This window comes from Nilaparvata lugens, chromosome 9 (genome assembly GCF_014356525.2).
Source record: "Nilaparvata lugens isolate BPH chromosome 9, ASM1435652v1, whole genome shotgun sequence".
Taxonomy (NCBI): Eukaryota; Metazoa; Arthropoda; class Insecta; order Hemiptera; family Delphacidae; genus Nilaparvata; species Nilaparvata lugens.
The window spans coordinates 25870405-25887239 of NC_052512.1; the positions used below are offsets into that span (position 1 = coordinate 25870405).

The window sequence follows — 16835 nt, forward strand, 5'->3', positions numbered from 1 at the left end:
GCCTTGATACTTACTGATACTTGATGTCTTCGTCCTTGACTGGGGGTACCAGACAGACTGTGTCAAAGGTTTTAAAATAGTGGCTCCTCAGCCAGCTCAGTCGCTGAATAAATTGGTCTATTCATTAATACCTGTCTGATGAGAGAGCAGAATCTAGTGCGAGGTTCATTTCTCACTTCAATTGGGAGTCTGTTATAAAATCTTAGTGCAGTTGATGGAAAACTTCTCTGCATGCTGGCCAACCGGCTGCGAGGAACTTCCAGATTGGTAGCATGGCGAGTGTTGTGGCTGTGAATTTCGTTTCTTCTCACCAACTTATGCTGATTGTCCCTGACATAGATCAAGGAGGACAGGACATACTGACTGTATATGGTGAGAATTTTTAGTTCCTTGAAAAGTGGCCTACAATGATCTCTATGTCCTGCAAAAGAGATGATTCTGATTGCCTTCTTTTGTAGTAGTAGCACATCGTGACAAGAAGGTGCGTGACCCCACAGCAGTAGTCCAAATCCAATGTGACTGTGAAACAGGGAATGGTAAGCTGATAATAGGTAGTCTCTGCAGACAATATGTCTCAGCTTCCTAAGCAGGTAAATCACCCTGGACAATCTCTTGCAGACTTCCTGTCACATGCAGTAGCTCCATCGCAACCTGCTGTCTATCCAGAAGCCCAGGAACTTTACAGGCTCCGCCTCCAATGTTGTACTCTTTAGGGAACAGACCAGAAAGTTTGTTTTATCGTCATTTAGCTTCAGCTTGTTTGCTGCAAACCAGGTCCTGGCGACATTTAGTTTGAGAACTGCTTCATTAGTTGGAACCTACTCCATCACTTACAATTTACAATCCTCAAATCAAAACAAACAAAGCTTTTCAACATGGTCTGTCGTCCATACTATCGATACGAAGACAGTCTTCATAGATCAATATTGTTGGTATCGAATTGTTATTTTCTATACAATGACTAGTTGTAGGATCGCTGCAACCATGCGATCCTCAAAAAGCCTTCCGTTGTCATAGCAACCAACTGGTTTGCCAGCACTTTAGGCTTCCAATGTTATTCTCTCATTCTCTCTTAAAAGCGACGCATCATAGGGGGTTGCAAATGCTATGCGTTCCTTCTTCGGACCGCGCAAATTCAAAATGTTGGACAATCTGTTCTGGTTTTATGCTGTATGAATTTTGTCGGAATTGAGAAAATAATTTTCAATAATATTACCATCAAATTGAGGTGTTATCAAGACGTTTAAAAAAGAAAGTCTCTTTCTATTGCCTGATTTGTTGGTGGTTGTGCAACCTTGCAACCTTAAGAGGAGCCGCCACTGTCTGGATGAAAATTATTTGCATTCTGAGAATTTTTTATTATTTCAATATTATAGGTCATAATATGATGTATACATAGTTTTTTTTTATTTATGTACTCATATTTTTTGTAATTTCAGGAACTTTACAATTTGTGCCAACAACACTGCATTTGGGATTTGTATTGTAAATGTAGCACTAATGAGCTACGGATGCACAGTGGCCTATTTCATGCTGACGGTAAAAAACAAACTATAAAACTTTTTTGCAGCTCAAATGTATATTGCGGTTACTATTTTAATTGATGTACCATGTTCAATATACTTGACATGTTATTGACATATAATTTTAAATGTTGATTGTCATGAAATGTAATTTTCGACTGAATTGTGTGATGTGTTAAATTGTTAGCTATAGGGTGTCCCACCAAGGTTGTACCTATGTAACAGCCGTTGACCATAGATTCTACTCGACATTTCTGACAGAAAATGTTCAGTAAACGTTTCTCCTATCGACCTTAGTTTTCGAGAAATATAGATTTTTCGATATTTTCAGAATATGTCTACTTCCGGTCATCAAATACTCAATAACTCGAAAACTACAGGTCAAATTTTAATTTCAAGGGTATTGTTGGAAAGAGAAAATCATTTCAAACAAGATTAATGTAATTTTATCTGTTATCAGATATTCTGTAGTTTTTATTAGGGCTTAAACTTGAAAAAATGCTATTCTTCAAATTCAAAGTCAAATTTCAAACCGATTTTTCCCCGGGTAATTATAGTGGGGTTTCAATTTCAAAAACTTCTCCATTTCATAAGCTTTCGAATGAGTATAAATTTGAAAAGGTAAGTTCCATGATAAAGTGTTCAAAACTGCTAATAAATAGAATGAACACCTTCAAAAAGAGGAAATTCACAAACAGCATGCATCAAGTGGTGATCCTAAAAGGGTGAAATCACATGATTTATCTCTAACAATATTCACAAGTTTCAATCAACATTTCAACATTCTACAATGATATGACTTTTTCAATAACATGCATTATTTCCTGTACCATAAATCCTGAATAAAATAACAATAAGTGTATGTTTCAGCCTATTTTCAGTGTGCTTTCTAGTTAATTGACATGATATGTATCAATTTCGTCTAGTAGAGAAGTGTTCGCGTTCATTATCATGAAATTTATCTTGATTGAGTACTTGAACATGTTATTGGTGTATGGAGAGTGTGGATGCAATTCAAGAGAGGCAGAGAGAGTATGAAGGAGACGTTTTCCTGACCGAAAACCTGACCGGCTGTTATCTCATAACACGTTTGGAAGATTGACAGATGTCAAGATGGTAAGGGTCTAGGATCAGTTTCAAGGTACGAGAGGCCCATCTTAATTTCTGAAGCTTTTGAGAATCTTATTCTAAAGTATTTTGAGCAGAGTCCTCAATCCAGGATCCGGTGGGCAGCTGGGATGCTGGATGTTTCAAGAATAGTTCAAAGAATATCGAAGAAGAATAACTTTCGACCATTTCATGATACCCAGTTCAACGGCTATCATGAGTATGGTCAACGGCTGTTACAACCTTGGTGGGACACTCTGTATAAACTTGACATTGTCTGTGTTCAATGAATTTGATGGTGATAAATACCCAGTTCAACAGCTATCATGAGTATGGTCAACGGCTGTTACAACCTTGGTGGGACACTCTGTATAAACGTGATGTTGTCTGTGTTCAATGAATTTGATGGTGATAAATACCCAGTTCAACGGCTATCATGAGTATGGTCAATGGCTGTTACAACCTTGGTGGGACACTCTGTATAAACTTGATGTTGTCTGTGTTCAATGAATTTGATGGTGATAAATACCCAGTTCAACGGCTATCATGAGTATGGTCAACAGCTGTTACAACCTTGGTGGGACACTCTGTATAAACTTGACGTTGTCTGTGTTCAATGAATTTGATGGTGATAAATACCCAGTTCAACAGCTATCATGAGTATGGTCAACGGCTGTTACAACCTTGGTGGGACACTCTGTATAAACTTGACATTGTCTGTGTTCAATGAATTTGATGGTGATAATTACCCAGTTCAACGGCTATCATGAGTATGGTCAACGGCTGTTACAACCTTGGTGCAGCTCAAATGTATATTGCGGTTACTATTTTAATTGATGTACCATGTTCAATATACTTGACATGTTATTGACATATAATTTTAAATGTTGATTGTCATGAAATGTAATTTTCGACTGAATTGTGTGATGTGTTAAATTGTTAGCTATAGGGTGTCCCACCAAGGTTGTACCTATGTAACAGCCGTTGACCATAGATTCTACTCGACATTTCTGACAGAAAATGTTCAGTAAACGTTTCTCCTATCGACCTTAGTTTTCGAGAAATATAGATTTTTCGATATTTTCAGAATATGTCTACTTCCGGTCATCAAATACTCAATAACTCGAAAACTACAGGTCAAATTTTAATTTCAAGGGTATTGTTGGAAAGAGAAAATCATTTCAAACAAGATTAATGTAATTTTATCTGTTATCAGATATTCTGTAGTTTTTATTAGGGCTTAAACTTGAAAAAATGCTATTTTTCAAATTCAAAGTCAAATTTCAAACCGATTTTTCCCCGGGTAATTATAGTGGGGTTTCAATTTCAAAAACTTCTCCATTTCATAAGCTTTCAAATGAGTATAAATTTGAAAAGGTAAGTTCCATGATAAAGTGTTCAAAACTGCTAATAAATAGAATGAACACCTTCAAAAAGAGGAAATTCACAAACAGCATGCATCAAGTGGTGATCCTAAAAGGGTGAAATCACATGATTTATCTCTAACAATATTCACAAGTTTCAATCAACATTTCAACATTCTACAATGATATGACTTTTTCAATAACATGCATTATTTCCTGTACCATAAATCCTGAATAAAATAACAATAAGTGTATGTTTCAGCCTATTTTCAGTGTGCTTTCTAGTTAATTGACATGATATGTATCAATTTCGTCTAGTAGAGAAGTGTTCGCGTTCATTATCATGAAATTTATCTTGATTGAGTACTTGAACATGTTATTGGTGTATGGAGAGTGTGGATGCAATTCAAGAGAGGCAGAGAGAGTATGAAGGAGACGTTTTCCTGACCGAAAACCTGACCGGCTGTTATCTCATAACACGTTTGGAAGATTGACAGATGTCAAGATGGTAAGGGTCTAGGATCAGTTTCAAGGTACGAGAGGCCCATCTTAATTTCTGAAGCTTTTGAGAATCTTATTCTAAAGTATTTTGAGCAGAGTCCTCAATCCAGGATCCGGTGGGCAGCTGGGATGCTGGATGTTTCAAGAATAGTTCAAAGAATATCGAAGAAGAATAACTTTCGACCATTTCATGATACCCAGTTCAACGGCTATCATGAGTATGGTCAACGGCTGTTACAACCTTGGTGGGACACTCTGTATAAACTTGACGTTGTCTGTGTTCAATGAATTTGATGGTGATAAATACCCAGTTCAACGGCTATCATGAGTATGGTCAACGGCTGTTACAACCTTGGTGGGACACTCTGTATAAACTTGACGTTGTCTGTGTTCAATGAATTTGATGGTGATAAATACCCAGTTCAACGGCTATCATGAGTATGGTCAACGGCTGTTACAACCTTGGTGGGACACTCTGTATAATCTTGACGTTGTCTGTGTTCAATGAATTTGATGGTGATAAATTTCTATTTATTAATTTGCAATGCTATTCCTTATATTAGAACTCTATTATACAGAGTTCGGTAGAAGAAAATCCCTATAGTGAGGTCCCCGTTATAATTACAGTATTTGATTAACATTGCTACGCATCTTTGTTTGTAAGAGCAGATGGCTCTATCCGTTTGTAGGTCCACACCGTTGCCAAATCGTTCAAAAACCATATAGAAATATGTGAGGAACTAAAAACTATTGAAAGTCTTGTTGTGGAGGTAGAAAAGGATAGCGTTATCTGCTTTGAAGAATGATAGACAAGGACAACTCAATACAAATACTGTCTATCAGCAACGTTGTAGATCTGGGAAAGGATATAGCACTATCTGCTTTGTCGAATGATAGACAAGGATAAAAACACCAATATTTAAAAAATAGTGTCATCATAACGTGGACCTCACTGTAGTGTTTATCTATTATATTGAATAAACTGAAGAAAGATTTATCAAATAATTGTGTTTATTGACTAGGTACTGTTGAGTGAATTCTATATTATTTGATAGGTAGCCTACGGTAAGTGATTTCACAAATGTACGAATCATATTATCAAAAAATAATGAATGTTGATAGATGAATTTACATTCAAGTGCTATATTGATGAAATTATTTGAGGATTTGAATACTAGAAATGATTAATAGCCTTTTATTTGCAGTCCAAAAGTTTGAAGACCGCAGCTCACTATGCTTTGCTTTTCATTATTATAAACCTGTCTGCATTCAGTACCTATCATAATGGCCAACGCTTATTCAACCAGGTAATTGACCGAACGTAGTGAGGTCTATGTTTCAACTCGATTTGCATTTGTCTGTCTGTATGTAACGCAATTACGATTCGATGAGTTTTAACAGGAATATTCCTTTTTCAACTGCGCGTCAATGTATACACAACGTTTTTTTGAAATTTTGCATTTTAAGGATAATATGAAAAGAAAAGGAATTCCTTCTGATATCACTATATATATATCATCTACAGTCGAACCTCTCTATAACGAACCTCCACTTAACGAAATCCTCTACACAACGAATTTTTACCTGCTGGTCCCATGGCATTTTAGAGTTTTCGCTGCTTATTTAACTCTATTTAACGAATTTCTGACCTCTAAACAACAAAGTTTTCTCTTGACTTCAACATACAAAATGTAGTGTGTATAGGAAGCAGAAGGTCATTTTCAAGGAATTGTTTAGTTTCAGCAGAAAGGTCAATAGACTAAAAATAATGGCAATTCAGGTAGGAAGAACATAGTGTGGTAGACAGTCAATAGGGGTTGAAACATACGTCGGAAATTGAATGCAAGTTACTGGAAATTGAATTCCAAGAACTTGTCATTTGTAGTTTGTAGACCAGGCAGGTGTACGACTGGACTTTCCCATTCTTGCTTTTGTCACACATTTCAATTCTTTGAACTGACTGTGATGATGATGGCTGTGACGAACGTGAGGAGAATAATCTGTCAGATCAAGAAGTTCTAGAAGTTTTCAAAATTATCAGACAAGGATTAAAACTGAAAAGTAGTGTACCAGACACCAATTTCGACTGTTTGAATAGATGTGAGTCGTTTATTGAACATCATGTTTTATACAAATGCAAAATTCAACCGAATATTACTCACTTTTTCGAATAAAACATTAAAACAACCTCTCAATAACGAATATCTCTCTGCTGAGAATTTATTCTCGGGATAATTGACTTTGTTATACAGACTATAGAGTTATCCATTATCAATAATCTGACAAGTATTCAAGTAATTATATTCATTGCATACATTACACAGATGTCTGGCCGTATCTTGTGTCCATTTCTATAGGGTAGGTTTTCAATATTTTCCGAAAAAATTAAGGTATCCCAATTTCTAAATTTCTATACGTTTCAAGGTCCCCTGAGTCCAAAAAAGTGGTTTTTGGGTATTGGTCTGTGGCATGTGTGTGTGTGTACACGATATATCTCATCTCCCAATAAACAGAATGACTTGAAATTTGAAACTTAAGATCCTTACAATATAAGGATCTGACACGAACAATTTCGATCAAATGCAATTCAAGATGGCGGCTAAAATGGAGAAAATGTTGTCAAAAACAGGGGTTTTCGTGATTTTCTCGAAAACGGCTCCAACGATTTTGATTAAATTTATACCTGAAATAGTCATTGATAAGCTCTATCAACCGCCACAAGTCTCATATCTGTAAAAATTTCAGGAGCTCCGTCCCATCTATGCAAAGTTTGAGTTTAGATTCCCAATTATCAGGCTTCAGATACAATTTAAACAAAAAAAAAAATTAAGTGGAAAAGAATGAGCATGAAAATCTCTACAATTAATGTTCAGTAACATTTATGTATTTCATTTCTGATATGCATGATATTAATTAATAATGTGACGAATATCTTCTGAACGGTTTGAGATATCGATATGCGGTTTACGCCATTCATTTTCTCTTGAAATTCCGCATCGAAATCATATATCATATGACCACCTTCCTATTTTAAAAATAAAGTTGTATTAAAAATGGCGGATCCAAGATGGCGGACAATAGAATAGAATAGAATAGAATAGAATATATTTCTAGATCCATAGGCATATTGATGCATAAGATCACGTCAAAAATTGAGATGTTTTATTGTTTTTTAAAATTTAGAATTCATTTCTATGTTTGGTTCCGACATCTGCAGAAACTCATCGACCTCATAAAAAGGATTACTGCATAGCCACCCATACATTACACATTTGAACTCTCTGAGGCTTAATTTCCTGACCTTGAGGGGTAATTTATTGAAGAGTCGTATACTCATAATCAAATGACTGGATCTCAGTTTTTCAAGTCGAACAAAGGGAACGTCAATGTCATGTCTACGTCTGGTATTGAGTCCATGTATGTTGATTCTGTGCTGATGTTTATGCTTCCCTTTATACGCGTGAACTAGGCTATTGTAGATGTAGAGATTTACAACTGTCAGAATTCTAAGCTCAAGAAAAAGTGGCTTACAGTGGGCAATTCTTCCAGCTCCACTCATAATTCTTATTGCTCTCTTTTGCATTATCAGCACCTCTCCAGTCTTGGTTGCATTGCCCCAGAACATTAAACCATAACTCATAACTGACTGGAACAGTGCAAAATATGTGGATTTTACATATTCAAATGGTACACAGCACATTAAACGCGACAACAGAAAGTTGACTCGAGACAGCCTATCCAGAACTGCATCAATATGAGGAGCCCATGATAAATCCCTATCCACAATCAGACCCAGAAACTTGGCCTTTTTTAAGTCATAGTAAAGTAGTATTTTCAATTTGAGAGGGATCCCCAATCACACCCACCTTGGAATCACAATATTTTATGAGATACTAAGCTGTTCTCATACTTTTTTTCTCTCCTTTCTACTTTGAATAGTATTGATTTAATAATGTGAATATCTTCTAAACGGTTTGAGATATCGATATGCGGTTCCCGTCATTCTTTTTTTCTTGGAATTTCGTATCGAAACCATGTATTGCATGACCACCTTCCTATTTAAAAAAATAAAGTTGCATTCAATATGGCGGATCCAAGTTGGCGGACCAGATTTTTCAAGTCATAGTAAAGTAGTATTTTCAATTTGAGTAGGATCCCCAAACACACTCACCGTCAAATAGCCTTTGTGTATGAGACTTCTTGGACTTTTCACCCACTCTGTATACTATAGATAGACTACTGTCATAGCCACCTCTAATACCTCTCTGTATTAGAGGTGGCTATGCTACTGTCTATTTTTACTGTTTTTGGGGGTGAGAGTATAAACATAGAGAAAAAATAGCATAAGAAGATATCCCATGGTATGGGGCGTTCATGTTGCAAATTTCACTGTTAACTGAAGCCGATAGTCCTAGTAGTTATTTTTGGTGAAGCTATGTGACGCTGGTAGTCTCTCATACAGTGCCGTTCTAAAGGTGCGTACAGATATACGCGCCGCGAACGGCGAACATGAGCAATTAACTTTTAATCAGCTGACTATATCTGTATTCCTACAGAAACGGTAAGATACAGTTATAAAAAGATGGCATCAGCTGATTAGAGGTGAATTGCTCATGTTCGTGGCGCGTAAATATGTACGCACCTTTAGAACGGCACTGTGTGAGAGACTACCAGCGTCACATAGCTTCACCAAAAACAACTACTAGGACTATCGGCTTCAGATAACAGTGAAATTTGCAACATGAACGCCGCATACCATGGGATATCCTCTTATGCTATCTTTTCTCTATGTTTATTCTTTGTAAAGGTTCTCAACACATCAATACTGCATAAAAAACAACTGAATAAGAATTATTTAATAATATCAATAAAGTAAATTCTACTGAATTAAATGTTCCTATTCTATATTTTATAACGAGGTGTTGCGTGGCACACTATATACCCTCACTTTCCTTCAAGCATTCAATAATGGATTTAAATGACTATAGTGAGGTCCACGTTATAATGACAGTGGATAAAGATAGAAGAATGGTGATGCCGATTTTCTGCATTAATTAATCATATTTCTACACTGTCAAAAACATAATTGGCACCGTTGTGGACCTAGAAAAGGATAGTACCACCGGCTTTGTCGAATGATAGACAAGGATAGCAAAACCAAAGTTGATCAAATACTGTCATTATAACGTGGACCTCACTATAATAGATTTATACAATTATAAAATATGTAAATGATAAATTGAATTACTAATGTTTTATTCTTAGCCTCTGTATGTCATGATGGATTGAATTTTTTCTGTTTTATTATCAGCTACTGTATGTCATGATGGATTTAATTTTTTTCTGTTCTACTATCAGCCTCTGTATGTCATGATGGATTGATTTGTTACTGTTTTATTCTTAGCCTCTGTATGTCATGATGGATTAAATTATCACTGTTTTATTTTCAGCCTCTATCTGTTATAATCAGTTACTGTTTCATTTTTAGAACGAGGTGTTACGCCGCACATTGGCCGAGCTTCCTTGGACCGATAAACCTTATTGGTTCAAACAGACTCTACATGTCATGATGACGAGGGCTAATATGGATATCGAAATAAGACCCTATGGAATATACACTCCTAACTATATGTCATTCAAAGATGTAAGTAAATTCATAGAGAAAAAATAGCATAAGAAGTATAGGATATATAGTAATAGGAAGTAAATAGCATAGAATATATTCCATGGTATAGGTCATATATGTTCCAAATTTCAAGCCAATTTTTGTTGACTCAAACCGATTTACTGCCGACTACTGACTATTAATACTGTGTAATATTACATTTTTCTTCTCACATTGGAATCGAATCTTCAATTCGAGATCTATGGAACTTTATAATAAATGTCAGAGTTATCAATAGACGGACAAATTTTTTGACGGAGAATTTTTTATCGTAAATGTTTGTTGCATTGTTCCATGGTGTTACCGAGGCAGGGTTAACAAATTACTAAATAAATGGTTTATTTAAATCGAGATATATATAAAAATTTAAAATAACATTTTCAAAATAAAGTTTTATTGAGAACAGATGTAGAATGTGAATTCTAAACTTATAAGTTATAATTTTTTGATGACGTGTCTGTGGAGATCGATATTGAACAGGGCGTTGTTTTCGTGACTGGCAACTTATGTTTTTTTCCTGTTCAGCCCTTCTTCTAAAAACATGGCTGGCTGTTGCTTGTGTAATTTTGTGCTCTGAATTATTGTCTGTTTAAGTGAATTTATTAATGTTTTAAATTGAGTTTTATATAAATTTTTGTGCATAATTTGCTGTTTGTATAGTCAAGCCAATAGCCACTATGTTTCAACTGTAAACTAGATAAGTATTTTAGTTCGTAGTTACTTGAAATAATTAGTCTTAAGATATTTTCTCTTTCTGTATTTTGTGTATTTTCATCTGAAGATTATAAGTTAATTTGCTCTGAAAACTGGATTTCTCATTCATAGGCAATAGATCCATTCACAGTTTATCAAGAATCTATTTTATTGGAGCCGACAACTATTCTTAGGTTGATAGGTGTTAAATGCTATTCCAACCGTTTAAGGAAAAATTGGTAGCACGGCAAATGGTACCCCTGGTGGGACCGAATTACAAAATAAATATGTCCCAAATGGTACACCATGAAATCCCTGGTTATAGAAATTATTAGTAGATAGATTTCTTGATAGGTTATGAATGGTTTGTTGCTGAATGGGAAGTCGGTTCAAGAGAGATCAAGAGAGATCAGTGCATATTGCAAAATGGCAAACATTAAAAATGATCTGAATCTTATAGCATTCTTAACACAAAGGTTTGATAAGCTAGATGCTAGATTTGATGAGCAAAATGCTAAGTTTAATGCTAGATTTGATGAGCAAAATGCTAGATTTGATGAACAAAATGCTAGATTTGATGAGCAAAATGCTAAGTTTAATGCTAGGTTTGATGATATGAAGCAAGAATGTACTAATATAAGACTAGAGCAGGTTAGTATAAACCTTCTATTGAAAAGTGCACATGAAACATTGAAAGATGAAGATGAAGATGAAAACAAATTGAAGCAGGATGATAGTAGTGTTAAGTTACAAGATCAACTCATTCAAGTTTCTGAAAATGTAGGCCTAGTTACTGTTGTTGGAAAAGTCAACCATAGTGAGACAGTAGAATTGAGTAAAGAAGTAGGTAGGGAGTTGTCTTCACTGAAAGTCAACTATCAAGAAAGTACTATTGCTACATTGAAGGTTAGGAAAACAGTAAACAAATCGAATGTTTCTATGGATCAGATTACTACATCGAAAGTTAGGAAAACAGTAAATAAAATGAATGATTACATGAGACAGGTTTCTGTGGAGGTTAGGAACAATGTGAACAAAATGAATGTTGCTTTGAGTCAAGTTGATGAGTTCAACTTTCAACTGAGAATTGAAAAGGTGTATGCAATGCATTCTCAAGTGAGCATGATTGACTTTTGTGAGCAAAATTGCTTTGTTAAAACAAATGAACCCATGAAGAAAATCATGCTATTGAAGAAAACAAAACGCAAAGTTTCCATTGATGTATTAGTATTCAAAGGTTGTTTCAAGTTGCTTATTTACAAGATGATGACAATGAATCACATGATGAAAGGGTGTTCCCCAACACACAATGATTAGGAATCCTGTGTCATACCGGGATTCAGAATAGCAATGACCGTAAATACTACGTATGGTAAGAGTCCATAATTGTATCTTTTTTCTTTCCTGTAGCCTATTTTCTTGGCCCTTAATCTTTTCAATTTTCGATTCTTTCCTGTCTTTGTGTAATATTCAGTAAATTTCTTCTATGATGCATATCTTAACCAATCTTGTCCATAGTCATTTAAATTTGTATTTTTTCTGAAATAATATTAGAAGTTGAAATAGTAGCTTATTTTCCTAATCTTTAATTGTTGATAAAACTTAACTTTTCTAAAATCTATCCATTGTTGTGTAAATAATTGTTTGCTTGCGGTATATTTTTTCATCATGTATTACATATTTTAATCATGTCTATTTTTTGTCAGGTATTATATTAGGTAATTAGGTTTTTCAGAGCAATTATGTCCCATGTTCTCATCTTTCATTGCATATTGTGCCATAAGCCATATGTAATTAGGTTATAGTTTTCTTCTGGGCTTTTAACCCATTTTGCATTTTATTTTTTCTTTGCTGTCCAATACTTTGGATTTTTGGTAGACAAGTAGGTGTGATTTTTTTAGAGGTGTGGGCGTGAACCACATATGGCTGGACTCGATTATCTGACCTACTTGTTTGCGATATAAAAACCTTATGACTGCAACAACAAATGTTTGTAAAACCTTTTGCATACTTTTGTTTTTGTGGTCCGATACTAGAGTCTGCTATCACATTGCCTTACAGACATCTAGGAACTTTCCACCCAGTCACAATAGTCAACATATTTTTTCCTTCACCAGTTGTTTTTGTGGGAGTGATAGCTCACAATTATAACAAATTAGAGTCATACTTGGAATTTACAAAATTCCATAGTAGTATATTTTATTAAATATACTTCCTCATGAAAGTTCAGTACTGACATGTAGGATAGGCTCTAATTAATCTTTCTCTTCTTTGTATTGTTTTAGGGAATTTATTTACCCAGTTTTCTTTTTCTCTTGTTTGTATTTTTTTAGGGAACTTATTTACCCAGTATTCATCTTGATCGTCTTTGTATTATAATCTTGAAATGTTTATACTTATTATACAGTCTTTAAATTTTAAATTATTTTAAAAAATAATTGGTTTAATTTAAAACGTTGTGTTATATTATCAATTGAAATGAGTTAAAGGCTAAAATTTTTCTAAAGTGTTTTGTAATTGATATTTTTTTTTTCAAATTTTAAAACGGTTTGTTCTATAAATTTTGATATGATTGATTATCGTTTGAAATGGATGCTGGAGTGTATGTAGAATTTTTAGTGGGGTTTGTTGATTAGAATTTTGCTGGTATGTGATTGTTTTTTGAGATGGAAACCCATTATTGCCTAAAGAAGGAATAACAGAGGTTATGACTTAGAGAGGCAGTAATGAGATAATATTTTTTGTGTTGATTAATAATGTTGATTGCCATAGATGCAAAATAATGATTAATAATGTTGATTGCCATAGATGCAGATTACTTATGAATATTGTTTGCCTTTGAAGCAAAATATTATTGATGTTTTGAATGGTTTCTTGTTTAATGATTGATAGTAAAGTTTTGTCATGAAATGTAGTTTGTGTTTAGAACATTGAAGAGTCGAAATAAACTATAGTATCCAACAAACGATGATTAATAATATTAAATAATTTGCTTTTTATACAATTTTTGAACAAAATTAAAACTAAATAATTTTGAAACCCTGAATGATAAATCATAAATGTGAAATGAACATGCTATAAATGAAATGTTATACTAAATGATAATGAAATGCAGATATATTATGAAATGATTGTGAATAGAAGACCAATTGTCTGAAATTATTGAAATATGTATTGAAATTAAATTTTGTTGTGATGATATGATGTTTTTTACAATTTTGATAATGATACAGGGTGTTATGAAATTCTATTTCTATTTTGAAGAATGGATTAAAATTTGATATTTGAACAGTGAATAGATGAAAATGAATGATTTTTTTTTAAATTTATCATTGATATGTCCATATTTCACAATTTATGTATTGCTGACTGTATAATAAGATGTTAACAAATTTCAATTTCATAGATACTTAAAATAATTTTTATGTGTATTAGATTGTATTGATAGCCTAATCAAGTTTTTCTTTTTAGTTTATAAGCATTTTAAGATAACAGGTACAGCACAGACATTAACATTGAAATAGTTATCATGTGAATCTCGAAATCAGTAACAAGTGAACGCCATGAAGAGTGTTAAGAACATTTGGGTGATTTTCAAACTAGTGTGACATAACTACGCCAATATCTACGCCTAAATCTACGCTGCGGCCTACACCAATAACTACGCTAATGTCAACACCAATATCAACACCAATAACTACGCCAAAATCTACGCCGATGCCTGTGCTGATGTCAACGCCAATATCTACGCCGATGCCTGCGCCAAGCCAATATCTGCGCCAATGCTGATGCCAAAATCTGCGCCAATGCTGATGCCAACAACAAAAATCAATGCCAATGCCTGCGCCAATGCCAATAGCTACGCCAATGCCAAAATCTGTGCCAATGCTGATGCCAAAATCTGCGCCAATGCTGATGCCAACAACAAAAATCAATGCCAATAGCTACGCCAATGCCAAAATCTGCGCCAATGCCAACAACAAAAATCAATGCCAATAGCTACGCCAATGCCTGCGCCAATGCTGATGCCAATGCCAATATCAACGCCGATGCCAAAGCCGACACCAAAGCATACACCAATAGCAATGCCAATGCTTATTGCTGACTCTGTATCTCAAACTTCAACACTACTGCATTACCTGGAGGTAATTGCCATCCATGTTCACATTCACAACTTGGAATTCAGAAGAACAGTCACAGTATCATGAAAGAATTGATTCAAAAAATCCTCTCCTAAATTATTCCTGTATGCAGAACTCTAAACCTTGAAAGCTGAAAATATCAAAAAACCAAACCTTACCTAAATTAATCCTGTATGCAGCGTCCATCTCTTTTCCAAAAAACGAATTACATTGTCATTTCAAGCCTGAAATGTACATTGTATAATTACAAATATGATACAAAATTTATGTGACTCTGTATTGAATTTGGAATGCAGCCGTCTACTACAAACATGAAGCAATGCTAACTGAGATGTCACCTGTATCGAGTTTGATATGCATCAGTCGACTACAAGTATCAGCTCAACACTACGTGCATCCAGATCAGCCCAACACTTAACGTCATCACATTGGAGTCACACTTAACTGAAAATCATACTGAGTGCCTTAACGGACTGTTTTCCAAAATGTGCATCAATAAAATCAACCGCGTCAATAGTGAAAGAAATGAACATTTTTTGATTTATTGAAATTTTATGTGAAAATTAAATGTAACAATTCATCAATTCATTTAAAAAAAAAATAATAATAATAATAAATTTTTCATTCAACATACTAAATTTTTTTTATGCAATAAAAATTAAATTTTTCTATCTATTAAATTTATGTGCAATTTCAAAAAACTATTCTTTACATATTAAACTTTCTGTTGAGATATTTTTCTTTAAATTATAAAGCTAAATCAAAAGTAATATTGATATTCTATATTTTGAGATATTGTTTGGAAACATATAACAAACGCTATTGATGAATTTTTATAATAATTTTCAATTATTGGATGACATGTAATGTTTTTCTAGAAAAAATTGTTACTGTTCTCGAATTTAAATTTCAACAATTTTCATTAGGGTCAATGTAAATTTTTTCTTTGAATTTTCAAACAGTACAATTTTTTTATGTCAAGAGGGGGGTATTTGTAATATTACATTTTTCTTCTCACATTGGAATCGAATCTTCAATTCGAGATCTATGGAACTTTATAATAAATGTCAGAGTTATCAATAGACGGACAAATTTTTTGACGGAGAATTTTTTATCGTAAATGTTTGTTGCATTGTTCCATGGTGTCACCGAGGCAGGGTTAACAAATTACTAAATAAATGGTTTATTTAAATCGAGATATATATAAAAATTTAAAATAACATTTTCAAAATAAAGTTTTATTGAGAACAGATGTAGAATGTGAATTCTAAACTTATAAGTTATAATTTTTTGATGACGTGTCTGTGGAGATCGATATTGAACAGGGCGTTGTTTTCGTGACTGGCAACTTATGTTTTTTTCCTGTTCAGCCCTTCTTCTAAAAACATGGCTGGCTGTTGCTTGTGTAATTTTGTGCTCTGAATTATTGTCTGTTTAAGTGAATTTATTAATGTTTTAAATTGAGTTTTATATAAATTTTTGTGCATAATTTGCTGTTTGTATAGTCAAGCCAATAGCCACTATGTTTCAACTGTAAACTAGATAAGTATTTTAGTTCGTAGTTACTTGAAATAATTAGTCTTAAGATATTTTCTCTTTCTGTATTTTGTGTATTTTCATCTGAAGATTATAAGTTAATTTGCTCTGAAAACTGGATTTCTCATTCATAGGCAATAGATCCATTCACAGTTTATCAAGAATCTATTTTATTGGAGCCGACAACTATTCTTAGGTTGATAGGTGTTAAATGCTATTCCAACCGTTTAAGGAAAAATTGGTAGCACGGCAACTGTTTAGATAGATGCATAGATATCTTTCTTGATCCATGAACATCTTATGA

General features: G+C 33.9%; 1 protein-coding gene across 5 annotated transcripts in view; it reads left to right on the top strand.

Annotated features, from left to right (window-relative positions):
* Positions 1-16835, top strand: part of LOC120353090 — a 33162-nt gene that overhangs the window by 5099 nt on the left and 11228 nt on the right. For 3 of the 5 annotated variants that reach the window (XM_039435701.1, XM_039435706.1, XM_039435702.1), the window contains 3 exons: positions 1440-1539; positions 5701-5802; positions 9984-10139. In XM_039435701.1, coding sequence (XP_039291635.1) covers positions 1440-1539; positions 5701-5802; positions 9984-10139 — 358 coding nt within the window. Of the gene's footprint in view, positions 1-98; positions 373-1439; positions 1540-5700; positions 5803-9983; positions 10140-16835 lie in introns of those variants that run through there. The other 2 variants (XM_039435707.1, XM_039435705.1) reach the window with 2 other exon arrangements.